At 30.4% G+C, this 13,377-nt stretch overlaps 2 protein-coding genes across 5 annotated transcripts in view; both read right to left on the bottom strand.

Moving 5' to 3' along the window:
• Positions 1-1,563: 1,563 nt before the first annotated feature.
• LOC145305468 (astacin-like metalloprotease toxin 3) lies at positions 1,564-7,186 on the bottom strand. The gene is made up of 9 exons (XM_080147086.1): positions 7,139-7,186; positions 6,709-6,747; positions 6,587-6,617; positions 6,434-6,505; positions 5,608-5,672; positions 5,250-5,351; positions 4,894-4,953; positions 2,777-2,834; positions 1,564-1,696 (listed from the first exon to the last, which is right to left on the bottom strand). Exons 5-9 carry the CDS (start codon positions 5,633-5,635, stop codon positions 1,564-1,566), a joined length of 381 nt encoding a protein of 126 aa, XP_080003212.1. The 5' UTR covers positions 5,636-5,672; positions 6,434-6,505; positions 6,587-6,617; positions 6,709-6,747; positions 7,139-7,186.
• Positions 7,187-10,638: 3,452 nt separating this feature from the next.
• The window catches only part of Itpr (Inositol 1,4,5,-trisphosphate receptor), a 149,679-nt gene continuing 146,940 nt past the window's right edge, over positions 10,639-13,377 (bottom strand). For all 4 annotated transcript variants that reach the window (XM_080148186.1, XM_080148189.1, XM_080148188.1 and 1 more), the window contains 4 exons: positions 13,149-13,250; positions 12,640-12,695; positions 12,358-12,398; positions 10,639-11,972 (listed from right to left, as the gene is read on the bottom strand). In XM_080148186.1, the coding sequence (XP_080004312.1) occupies positions 11,920-11,972; positions 12,358-12,398; positions 12,640-12,695; positions 13,149-13,250 (252 nt within the window). In that variant the 3' untranslated portion in view covers positions 10,639-11,919. The remainder of the gene's footprint in view (positions 11,973-12,357; positions 12,399-12,639; positions 12,696-13,148; positions 13,251-13,377) is intronic.

Raw genomic sequence — 13,377 nt, 5'->3', positions numbered from 1 at the left:
AAAATATTGAATTCTTAAAATTTCAGAAAGAGTGTTTTCACAAAGTGACTTATTAACAATATATATATATATAGTTATTTTTTTACTTAATTAAAATGAAAAGAATGAAAACTATACACAAAAAAAGAAATATACTTTCTATAAATATTTTTAAAAATAAGTTTGAATAGTCTTATTTCATATCATATTTAAATATGATACAAAAATAAATTTGTTGTATTGCATTAACATCTTACATATTTAACCCTTTACAGCTAAATTTTATGTGTTATCAATGGGTAATAGATCATAAACATGTTAATTTATTGATATATTGTAAACAATTAATTTTTTGATGAATTTTTATAGATGAAATCAAAAGACCTAATTTTTATCTATACTAGAAACATTCTCAATCTATAGTATTAAATTAACTTTATAATCCCCCCCAAAAAGTTATTCGGTGGCCTATTTGTATTTTTAGCTCTGCAGTATGATTCTACTGGTGTATAGTTTTGATATACATTTCAAAAATAGGTTAAAACAGTTTAAAATGACCTTTTTCTGAAAGATAAGTTAATTTTCTAAAGAAATTCTTAATTCTATAGCCATCTAATGTCTGCATGACACTCCGTGAACTAGTTCTTCTAGTTTCAGTTATACCCATCAATATTCTCTCTACAGTAAGATTATTATCTTTGATACATTGCTTTTAGAGCCAAAAAATGCATAAAGATTATTTGTTATTTTTTAGGCACTAACCTCTAGGGCGTGTTCATTTTGAAATTAGACAAAGAGGGGATGTGCAACAGACAAAACTAACTTATTTAAAATTTCTGATTGAAAAAGAATTTTAAAGAATTGAGATTTAGAATGCAACCACTTATAAGTGTATTTCATTAATAAAAATATGCAAAGACAACATTCAAGTATTTTCAACTTATTATCTCAGTTCTTATTAGTGCTAGAGGGCTAAATATTTTTGTGCATTTCCCCAATTATATAATGAATTTCCGACTGTAAGTCAGGCAAAGTCATATTTCGCTTCCTTACCCTTTATTTACCAACCTTTTACCAATGACCAGACATACAATTGTATAGCTAATTTTCAATGAGAATAAAAAATGCTCCCAGGAAAGGCCTTGAGGGGTAGAATCAGGAACTTTTGTTCATTTCTAAATATCATGTTTCTAGCATTAAAAATGACTAAAAACCACCATTTTTCAAGGTTTATTGAGAATTGTCCAATTTGTAGAAGTTTTTTGAGATTTTCTCAGGCTAGGAACAAGATTTTATGAAATGGTCATAAGTTCCTGATTCTACTCCTCAATGCCTTTCCTGGGAGTGCCATGAAGTCATAGTTCTGATTCAATAAATTGTTGACACCCATTTACAAATAGCTATACAATTGAATGTCTGGTCGTCAACGGTTTTAAGACTTAGGATAGATTTTAAATTATCCAGAGTTGTATTATACTCTTAAAACTCATATGCAATTCTGGCTTTGGTCTCAGAAAAAAAATGTCCAAAATCGACCCACCCTACTAACCCCCACCCCTTTTTTTCATTGAAATTTTGATATTTTTAACATAAATAAATATTTCCACCACTTTCATTATAAGTTTCACCAAACTTTTGTTCTTTAATTTCCATTGCAACTTTAGCTCTGGAGTCCACATTTTCATTAACGATTATTACATAGTCATCACGATCAGGCCTTAAACAAAGTTTTTTTGTTATTGATTGATTGTTTAATGAATTTTGATCAGAAACAAATACAAGGTGTTTCAAAAAAAACTGCGTTTTACAGTTTTGGGAATCAACAAGAAAGAGAATGAAAAAAATAATTATATGTCCATATTCTCTGTAAAAATGTACATAACATTTACTTAAGGTGTTTTTTGATATCTATAAAAATGCGGCTGTACTAAAAGGTATATGTAGGGTAAAAATGCCTAATGCTAAAACTGTGATAAAAATTATAATCAAATAACTCATTTATTGTGCAACTTATAGGTTGAAAAGTGCAATATTAAAGTAGTAAGTGGTTAAATCAATTTACCCAGTTGAGCTTTTGACATAAATTCTTTTTTTGTCTCCATGCAAAGATCTTTTTAGGTTCTTCAAAATTTAGTTTTTTCTATTTCTCTATGACAAAGGCATTTTTATTAAAAAATCTTATTTAATTCGATGCACATTGATAAATAAAACAAGTCACTTTTTAATTCATATTAATAAAATTCATTAAAAATAAGCAAGCTATCTTAGTTTTAAAATGTCGTTAAAAGTGCTTCTAATTATATCATATTAGGTTGATATGTCACAACTGTCAAATTAAAAGGGATTAAAAGATAAAAGGGGCAGGTTAGGAGGAACGGTTATGGGTGCATAATTGAATGATCGTAATCGAATTGTAATTAAAACAAAAATAAAAATTGTTATTTATTCTTTAAAAAGCTTTAGTAAATTAGATTTTAAATGTAATTATTAGAAAATTTCGTTGGGCATGATATAATGTTGTTTTCAAGTAAAAAGAAGAATTTAATTGAACGTTATAGTCCTAAATTCTACAAGTATAAAGCAACACGCATACATTTTGAATTCTTTAAGCTCTAAAAAGCGCTTTTGTTTTAAGAGATATTAAAAAACACCTTTCATTTAAATGATCCATAATTTTATAGAGAATATGAATATATAATTATTTTTTTCATACTCCTACTGGTTGTTTCTTAAAACCGGAAAACGCAGTTTTTTTTAAACACCTTGTATATATTAGTTTCTTTGAGACATAGTATACCTGTTTTGTTCGTGAACCATACCAATAACATGTCCCAACTCATGCAAAATAGTAGGGCCTAAAATTGTTTTCAATACATTTGCTTATCCAATAATACTAAAAATAAATTAGTAGACCAAACCAAACAGAAATGGGCTTGTCCAACAGATTATGCCAATGCTTCTTTCACAAAAATAATGTCCCCTATTCCTCTGGAAATACAAATGATCCTAAAAGATTTAAGGTGGCTGGGGGTTGTGTGTGGGGGGGGGGGGTACTAAAACATCCATGGTTCACAGTTTTAGCGATATGATGTTGAGAAATTATATATACAGATTTTAGAAAAAGAATGCGGTTAGATTTTACCACTTCATAGATTTAAAGTCCCATAGAGAATCACCATAATTAAACCAGTTTTTTGGCAATGGATCTAAAAATTATTTGTATAAAATTTCTAAAAATAAATCCTTTACAAAAAACACTCTCTTTATGCACATTAAGCATAAGATTTACTGTTTTTGTCTCTTATGTAAAAATCAAATAGTTTCCTATTACTACACTAAGGAAAGGGCATTTTTTTTTGGGGGGGGGGGGGGGTTGGAGGTGTCATACCCCCCTCCCTCACAAGAAAATAGCCTAAAACCACCAAAGGACCAATAGGTATATTCACTGAAGAGTAGAATCCAATTGGTTCAGTGGTTACCAAGATCTTAAAGGATGGACGGATGGAAAGACATCAAGCTACTTATTGTTCTGTAAGCAACAATTGTACCCCAAACTAAAAGACCCTTTTTCTTTGAAAAAATTGCCAAAGCTACAGTAAAAAATTATTTTTAAATTCCTCAAAAAAGTTAATCTGGGTCTTAATTCAAATTTAGGCTCTGCAGTCTAATTCGACAGGTTTTCTAGTATATTTTTGACCCCCCCTTTCAATAGGTTAAAAACAGTTTATTTTTGCGAAGGTAACTGCATATCATTACTACAAATTTGAGTAGTTTTGAGAATGGATGTAATTGTAGTGTAACAGGTTTTGTATATTTGGTGTAGGTTTTTTCACAAAGTGGCAAAAATTGAAAATAAGTTTTTTAAATATTTTATAATAAATGAACATAGAAATAATCAATATTTTTAGAAATCAACATAATATTTTAAATCTACATGACAATTTTAACACATATATTATGATAACACAAGTCTATTGGTAAATATTCTTGAATTAAGTAAGAAGACCATAGTCTTTTATAGCCTTCTCAAGTTGGACAAGTTGTAAACAGCAATCATGTCAATTATGTAGATTAGTAAGGGTTAAAATTTGTCTGTCCTTTTGATTGTTCACCTGACCTTACAATTGACCATAAAAGATACAGAGAAGGGGGGGGGGGGAGTTAAACATCACCTCTCACATATTTTGATTATTTTCACTTTATTTCCTATGTAAAATCCAGACAATTCCTTCTTATTTGAAAATGCAAAAAAATTTAATTGAGCCATTTCTCTTATCATAATTTATGAATTATTATAACAACTTGAGCTCCATTCAAAATATTCATTTATATTCTTAGGAGTGTTGCTGTGCTTAATATTTGGAGGGAAATTGGCACATCTAAATATCATAGTTAAGGGATATGTTGAAAGGATGATAAATTATTTTTAGAAATCTCAGAATATCAGCTTGCAGAGCAAGTAACTGAGTTATAAGTAATCTGATTATGATCTGATAGTAAAAGCCAGACAAATTATTGGTCAGTGGGCAGTCAAATTGTCATACACACCTCTTCTTAGTTGTTCATTGATATCTAAGTATTCACAAAAATGATTTTAGGTCTCTATTTTATAAATAAAAGTCATAATGTAGATTTATTTAGAATTTTTTCTAATTTTGATGCCCCATAACTGACTTTGACCAGACACCATGACCGATACAGACCAGATATTCTTATAAAATGAACTCTTGCTGACTTAAAATTACTAAACTTAAAAAGTCATGAAATCACAGCTCTCTATCCTACAAAAAAAATCCATTGTAAACAATAGAGGGGGGGCTTATATAGCCCTCCCCCTCTCCATCTGTAAGGGTTAAAAATGCACATATAAAACATATTTAAATATATGATCTTGAGATTTTATTGATAGTTTACCTTCATCAACAAAGCATCTAGAATTTCCAAGATTTAAAGCACTATCATCTCCTTTATATCCTTGAATAGAATGTTAAGACATTTACCCAAAAAGAATGGGCACTTGGCAAGTAAAAAATATGGGAATCAATGAAGAACTCGACAAGGGCTCAATCTTTAATTGTTAGTCAAATCAGGATTGTCTTATAGTCAGAAAATCTTTTTGAAAAATGGAATTAAAAAACTAATTTCAGACTTCTAGCTAAAATAGGAGTGGATATAGAAGGAGTGAATGTCTGGGCGATAATTGATAAATTAATTTTAATATTCTATTTGCAGATATCTTAATTATTATACTTTTGTAAATTCATTTTTACCTACTGAGGCTTTACATTCTTCTGAATGTTTTTTATGAATTAACAATTGTTGCGGGAAAAATTTTTGTCCACTTGTCTCTATGTCAACAAACGTTATACATCCTACAAAAAACATTTATGTTATTTCATGAAACTTTTTTTTATGATAGGTTACTTTGGATAGTGGGAGGTCATGCAACCTAATCTATTTTTGTTTAATTTTTTTAATTTCTCAATCTTCATCTGGACAAAAGAATGGACTGACATTGTAATAAGTTATAGATATATCATTAAAAATGTAGTAGACAGTTGCCTGAAAAATAATGGCAACAGGGATAGGAATTTATTATTATTTTAATTATAAAAACTTAATTCATACCCTCTGTCTGATTTTCAATTTTCTTCATCTGAGCAACTACTAACTCTTTCTCTTCATCAAGGTACCTAATTAATCATAAGATAATTTAGGTTTTCATTGGTTTATATTGATTGATAGATAGGAGTAGAAAATGCACAATTTAAATCCAGTATTTTTTTTCTCAAGCTGTAATCGCAATTAAGATTATGGGAGGGTTGATGCATTTTTGCCCCCCCCCCCCCCCCAGCCAACACCTTATTGTTATTAAGGTTCAACTCGACGTCCATTTTTTAAAAGCGAAGCTTTTTATTATTAGGTTTGGTCCGTCCGTACGTCCGTCCGTATAGGATAGCTTTTTTCATTAATTTAGGCATGTTAGAATTGTCGTATTGAATTCAAACTTTGCATGGTGATTTCTGTAGAAGTTAGGTACGAGTTAGAAAGCGTAGCAACTCTATAATCATTACCAGAATGTCCGTACGTCCATTTTAAAAATGTTAATTTTTTTACATTTTTAACAACAAATTTGTATGTGACCTAATTATCCGATTGGTCTGATTTTTGGTATACTGATTCCTGGGACAACAAAGTACAATATTATAGGCAAAGCAACTCTATAATCAAGTCCTAAAAATGTAAGTCCATAAACATTATCCTGTATCAAGCAGTTTTTCAACAAATTTACTTACAATTTTGCTTTGACTCTTATACATTTACATTCTGGTTATTCAGTTCTGACATTATACAAGTGTCAATGTCCGTTTGTCCTACCGTTTCAGAGCTTCGCTTTTATGGATGTTGTCATCCTTGTTAGATTAATGTTTTTTTAAGTACTTTTTATATTTACCTTCTTCCAAATCCTTCCTCATCTAGAAATTTGAATGGTATAATACCATTTTGCCATAGTTTGCTTCTATTACTATAACAAAATCAATTTAATTACAATACAACATTTTTAATATTATTATTATTATTATTAAAATCATTTTATTATTATTACCTAACAAAGGATTCTCCATAGTCATAATCAACTAAAGAAAACACATATTTTATAAAAGTAAAAGTATATTTTTTGTTGAACTTAACTTTTTTCTTTTTTAAATAACAAAATCAAAATATAACCTGTAAAATCAACAGTTTCATCTTCCAATGGAAAAGAATCTTAAAAAGAATACTAGTAATCCTCAAAATAAAGTAAAAGGAAGTCTGTCTGACTGTTGTCTGATCTCTTAACTGATATGGCAGTCCTTTACAGAGTAATTTCTCATAGGTCCTGGGAAGGTTTGTAGCTATTTTGGGGTACGGTACCATCACCCTTCAAGAAAAATCGCCAAAAATATATAAAAAATGCTGAATAGCTGATATTTTTGGCAGTTAGGTAAAAACAAAAAACATAACTAACCCTATCTAGCAGGGGAAAAAAATATAGTAAACAGCTGATTTAAACATAGATTGAAAAGAAAACATTTTACATGCCTTAGAGCCTCTAGGGGCAAAGCTGCTAGTTGAGAATAATTAAATCAATAAATATGCATTCATAATAAAATTTTACCTATTTTTTTCAACTGTATGAGAAATATCAATATATATAAACAAATCATTTTCTGAAAAGAGAATTTAATAAAAAAAAGTCAATATACCAATAAAATAATTTTTTTATAACTTACATCCTAGTATTTTAATTCTAGGTTCTAAATGCCTTCTATGACCGAAATTTTTTACTTAGATACATAAAAAACTTAAGCTTTTTGAGCATGCCTACATAATATTTTGATGAAAATCTTGCAACATACTACAGCAATTGGCAGCTGCCATGTATAGCTTCCACCGCTGAAATTTATATTTTGCAATCCTTATAATAAAGTAAAAGGATGTTTGTCTGTCTGTCTGTGTGTCTACTTGATTGTACTGAAGGATCTCTCTAACTGCTGAACCGATTGGGTTCTCCTTTACAGGGTAGCTTATCATAGGTAACATGAAGGTTTACAGCTATTTTTGGGAGGGAATCACCAACCTCCCAAGAGAAATCGCCTATAGAAAAAATTATCCCCCACAAAAAACATTTTTACATTTAAAAAAATCTATTAAAAAATAGGTTTGGGGATTAAACTCCCCCCTCTTCAAGTGCCCCTAAAGGCCTCTAGGGGCATAGCTGCTAGTTTCTAATATAATGATAAATATTTTATTGATATACAGTGTGTTTTTTTTTATGAGCACTTTTTTGAATGCAATTTTACCCCACTTATAGTTATCAGAATTTAATGATTAATGGCTTATTTTCTTCGTTTTTTAGGGGAAATTATGAAACAACAAAAAAAATTACAGTTTTTGTTGAAAAAGTACAGTAAAGTTGAAAAAACTTAGGTGTCAACATCTAAAAATGGTTTTAGCGCATTTTTCTTATGCTTAAATAATCAACCTTTTGCAAGAATGGCTGCTAAACACTTCAAAGTTGAGATATAGAGCTAAAAATGTATACAGATACTATTAGGGACATGTACTAGAACATATCAAAGTTTGAAGGTCATATCTCAACCAGGGAGGGAGTACTGGCCCCCCAAAGTCGACTACAGAAAATCCATTTTTTTAAGAAAAATGCGCTAAAACCATTTTTATATGTTGACACCTAAGTTTTTAATTTTCAACCTTACTGTACTTTTTCAACAAAAACTGTAATTTTTTTAGTTGTTTCATAATTTCCCTTAAAAAACGAAGAAAATAAGCCATTAATCATTAAATTCTGATAACTATAAGTGGGGTAAAATTGCTTTCAAAAAAGTGTTCATAAAAAAAACACACTGTATATTTCTTCTAACTTAACCCTTTATGGTTGGGGGGGGCGGAGGCGTTGAAAGTGCCCCCCTCCGGTTTTATCTATCCCATTTTCTGTGTGTGAAAGATGAAGACCCCAAACTGCGTGAATTTTTAAGTATGGGTATGACACATAACTGAGAGTTGGAATTTTTGGAATATCTCCATCCTGGCGGGCACAGGATGCCAGCATATTTGGCAGGATCATCCAGGTAAAGAGCAAAAATATTTTTTTGACTTTAACAAAGCTTTTTATCTCACCAAAATACTAAAATATCATCTAGTAGTACCTCCTAATTTTAAATATAGGTGTTTAAGTCAATTTCAGGTTCCAGGTATGATCCTGCAGGTCCCAATCCTCCAAGTCTCCAGAAATCTTTAAAAGGCTCCTGTGGCCGTAATTTTTGACTTAGAGACTTCAAATTTTAAAATCAAGCCTTTCTTACATGTCTACATAACATATTAAAATTTCATAAAGATCATTCACAGTTTTCCTGCCGACCACCGACTGCAGCGGCTGGCAGCTGCCAAGTACAGCTGCGGCCGCTGAAATTTATATTTTGATATTTCTAATTTAAAATTTACATGAAGAAAAACATTTTCTGCAAAAAAAAATTTCTTTTAACTTCAAAAATAAGAAAATTACAGCCGTTTGAAATTTTTGAGTAAAAAAGGACCTAAAAACAAAGGTTAATAAATAAAAGGGGGAAGGAAGCGAAAATTGACTTTGACTTACTATAGTTGGAAAATCATTATCAAACAGGGGACTTGCACAAAAATTTTTATCCCTCTAGCTCTAATAGGAACTGAGGTAATTGGAGGGGGCGTTGAACGCCCTCCCCCCCCCCCCCGACCGATTAAATTTCTAACTTAATGGGTTACTTTTGCAGATTTATGGACTGACCCAATAATAAGAAAAGCTTTGCCTTTTAAAATTATTAACTAAACACTCTTTTCACTTATAACTAGGAAAGGAAACTAGACTTTGATTGTGTGAAAGTGTTTTTTATTGAAACTGCCTAAGGCCTTTTATGTCTGCTTGTTGGGAAAATTTCAAAACATATGATATTTATGTAACTTCTTTGTAGAGAATATTTCAAATGTCGTCTTTGCTTCCAGACATTTGATAGATATACAAAAAGTATATAAATAAATGTAAATTAAATATACAAAATGTAGAAACTGTTTAAAACAATATGTTTGTTACATAAATTTAATAAAAAGCTGATATTATCTAGATTTTCTACTCAGAGAAGTTTTGTATTTGGCACTTTTTTATTTCATGGGAGGCTTCATTTATCTTTATAAAAGTAATTTAATTTTTTTTGTGAAAAATGTGATTGGTCATTATAGCACGTCCACTCGTCTGAATCGTTTGAATCTTAAATTTCCGTTGACAACTAAATATCTGCTCTATACCTCTCTTCGTCCATCCATAATTTATTTAGGCTTCAATATTTATGGTTGTTGTTATCCTTGTTGTACTGATTAATGAAAATTCCCAGGGAGTAAGGAGACAATGTGCTTGTAATTGAATTTGTGTCCAAAGTTTTATAATAAAGTCTTCTTATTCGTTTGCTTAAAAACTTTGGGGACTTTGATAGGTTTGTTAATTAAGTTGAGTGTCCAAACGTTTCAACCCCTGATTTTAATCTACAGAAAGGATACTTTAATAATCATTGGGATATACATAAATTTATCGGCCAGTGTCTTATCCCTTTCGATCCCTGGAAAATACCCCTTAAAATACCACTTGTTACATAATGAGGGTCGGTCCGTCCGTACGTCCATAACGGATAGCTTTTTCGTTAATTTAGGCATGATAAAATTGTCCTATTGATTTCAAACTTTGCATGATGATTCCTGTAGTAATTAGGTACGATTGATTTGATTTTTGGAGTATTGAATCATATTACTATAAGGTTCAATATTATAAGTGAAGCATCTCTATAATCAAGTTCTTAAAATGGCAGTATGTACTTAAACAGCATTCTGTATTTAAGAAGTTTTGCAACAAATTTACGTATAATTTTGTCAAAAATTATACATTTATTTATATTTTGTACATTCAGTTTTGACACACTAAAAGAGTTGATGTTCGTCTGTCTTACCGTTTCAGAACTTCGCTTTTAAAGATGTTGTCATTCTTGTTAAAATATACATACTTACTGTTTGACTATAAGAATGTTTTAGGCCATTTTTTATACAATAAATTCAAAAATATACAAATGTTATTTTTACTTTATTTTATTCTAAATTTTACAAGATAAAACAAAACTATACATTATTCATATAAATCACAAATTATACCCATGCTTAAACAATAAAAACATTATACAATACTAAAACAAAAATAATATTTAAGTACTTAGAATTATTCTTATTAAATCCAATTTTATTATTAAGATTTTATTTTTTTTTGTTATTGATTTATGTGATTAAAAAACTATATTATTTTACAAATCTTAATTTAGTTAAAGACTAAAGCAATAAAACAAGGATGACAAAATCCATAGAAGCGAAGGTCTGAAACTGTTGGACAAATGGACATTAAGAATTAAAAGGATCTAAACTTTACTAGCAGAAAACTGCTTAAAATAACGATAAAAGCTATCGGACAAACAGGCCCTAATTTAGTGAAGCTTCGCTTTTAAGAAACTTTACATCCAGTTAATGAATAATTCCCATTGATATATCACAGGTTTAAATGATTACATATATTAGCAATAAAAATATGAACATTTTATGAAAAAAAAACATAATGATATCATAAAAAACATCATAAAATGAGAATAAAAACTAAAATGATAATAGTTATCTATCGCATCGTATTATAGACAGCTTTCCGCGGATATTAAATTGAAAAAAATATTTGTGGAAAGTTGTCTGAAATACGATGCTATACATGATTTTTCAGTATGGCTAAGAACCGATTCATAATTTTTTTAAGTAGCTTAATTACACAGGGAAATTGGGCATTTCTCACAAAGCGTGTCAAATTTAGTACTTTTAGAAAATCTTTTTTGGCTTCTATAAAAGTTGGCATATAATATACAGAACTTAAGTAGTTAAACCACTCTATTTTGTCCAGGGATCTAAAGGGATAAGACAATGGACGATAAATTGATAAACATAAATGATTAAATCAAAGTACCCAAAGTTTTTTTTTGAGCCAACAAATAAGAAAACATGGTTGGATACCAGTGTAATTAACAGCCCAATGTCCCCTTCGTCCCTGAGTTCATAACTATATATTTCTATATGATATATATTGCATCTGTGTATTGTGTATGTGCTCAGAGATATGAAGGGATAAGACAATGGCCGATAAATTGATGTACATCCCCAATGATGATACTCAAAATTAGCCCTTAAAATTAGTAAGTAAAAACGTTTGGACACCTAACTAGAAGAATAAGAAAGTGGTATCATAAAACTTTGGAGACTAGTGTAATCAACAGCCTATTGTCCCCTCTCTCTCTCTGGTATATGCTGCTGCAAGCGTGTTTCTAATATTAATTTCTAATCTCTATTCCCTGCTAGTCCGGCAATGTTGGGAGCATTGTGGAATAAACCTGAAATAAAATTAGATATAGTTATTTTAAAGTAACAGGAAGTCTTTCTGTCTAAGCTTGTTTACTACCTTAAGATCTCGCTAACAGCTAGATATTCTTTATAATGACGCTTCTTATACATCAAGAGAAGGTTTTTAACTCTTTGGTCCCATGACAAAGTGCCGCAGTAACCCGAGATTTTCTGGGGGGAATTAGATTTTAACGCCATGATTCACACTTAACAGGTGTATTTTTATCCCCCGTCGATTATTTTTGAAGAGGGGGGCGTTAAATACATTCTAAACTTAAATAACCCCCAATTGGGAGAAAGCTTGGACGTCCTTGGTAGGGTTGAGGATACTATTTAGACTCTTCGCCCTACCCTAAATAAATTATGAAATCTTACCCATTCGTTGCTTCAATTTTCGTTGTTCTGTCATTTGATCCCTGAAAAAAAATAATTAAATTATTGTTTGATTTCATTAATTCATAGGATCTTCAGGGTGAAGACAATGAGGGATGAATTGATGTTTATCCCCAATAATTCACTGCTTCTTATAAGCTTTTAAAAGTTGGAATACTGCTAGTTTGTAACCAACCAATCAAGGTACCCAAAGTATGACTTATAATACAATGTCCTCTCCCTCCCTGACAGAAAAAAAATGTATAAAATATTGAAAACTTTTACCGGAGGCTTTCAAGCTGAAGGAACAGACTGTTCATGGCTTGCTGGGTCTTCTCAAGCTAAAGTAAAAAGAATATTATAACAAGGAAGACAATATAAGTAGCGAAGCACTTAAAAATCATAAAAAAAGTATTGGTATAGGGAATCTTCACAAAAAATTCAGTCATCTATCTTGAATAAAAACCGAGAAAATCACATAGCGTTACAGACAAATAGAATTATAGTGCCTCCTCAAGTTACAGACAAAAAAATACAAGATAATTTTTAATGTAAACAAAGATGACAATATTAGCAGATAATCATAAAAAAATCATGGATTGAAAAACGAACAAAGTGAGTTAAATCATAAATGAACGAGCGTTAAATTATAAAAAAAGTTTTACAGAAAAGGTATTTATGACTGACAGACTGACGATCCAAGTAAAAAGCATACTGGTTGCTTATTGATATAGTTAATCTACACTAAAAGTTTCAGCTGTATCTTAAATAGCAGACAAAAAAAACATACAAACCTGTGCTTGCAGAGTTCGAATCTCATTTTGTTCACCGTCCACGCCCTCCTCAACGGCCAGAGAAATGGCGCGTAAACGCGGGAACCAGTCCAAACACTTGTTCTAAACATTTCATATTGTTAGTCCCCAAAGTTTTATGTATTTTCGTTGGGGACTAATTTTGAATTTAGATTGGTTAGTTCATTGAGTTGAGTGTCAAAACTGTAAACCACTAATTTAAATCTACATA

This window comes from Acartia tonsa, chromosome 14, assembly GCF_053477335.1.
Source record: "Acartia tonsa isolate MP-2025a chromosome 14, ASM5347733v1, whole genome shotgun sequence".
NCBI classification, from domain to species: domain Eukaryota; kingdom Metazoa; phylum Arthropoda; class Copepoda; order Calanoida; family Acartiidae; genus Acartia; species Acartia tonsa.
This window is presented reverse-complemented; position numbering and strand designations above follow the sequence as displayed.

Bases quoted from the DNA above. Each gene is read 5' to 3' on its own strand.
- LOC145305468 (XM_080147086.1), bottom strand. From the start codon at position 5,635: ATGAAGAAAATTGAAAATCAGACAGAGG. The intron at 2,835-4,893 runs GTAAACTATCAA...AAACAATTTTAG, and splicing joins TAGATGCTTTGTTGATGAAG to GCCCTACTATTTTGCATGAG. The intron at 1,697-2,776 runs GTATACTATGTC...ACTTTGTTTAAG, and splicing joins ATGGTTCACGAACAAAACAG to GCCTGATCGTGATGACTATG.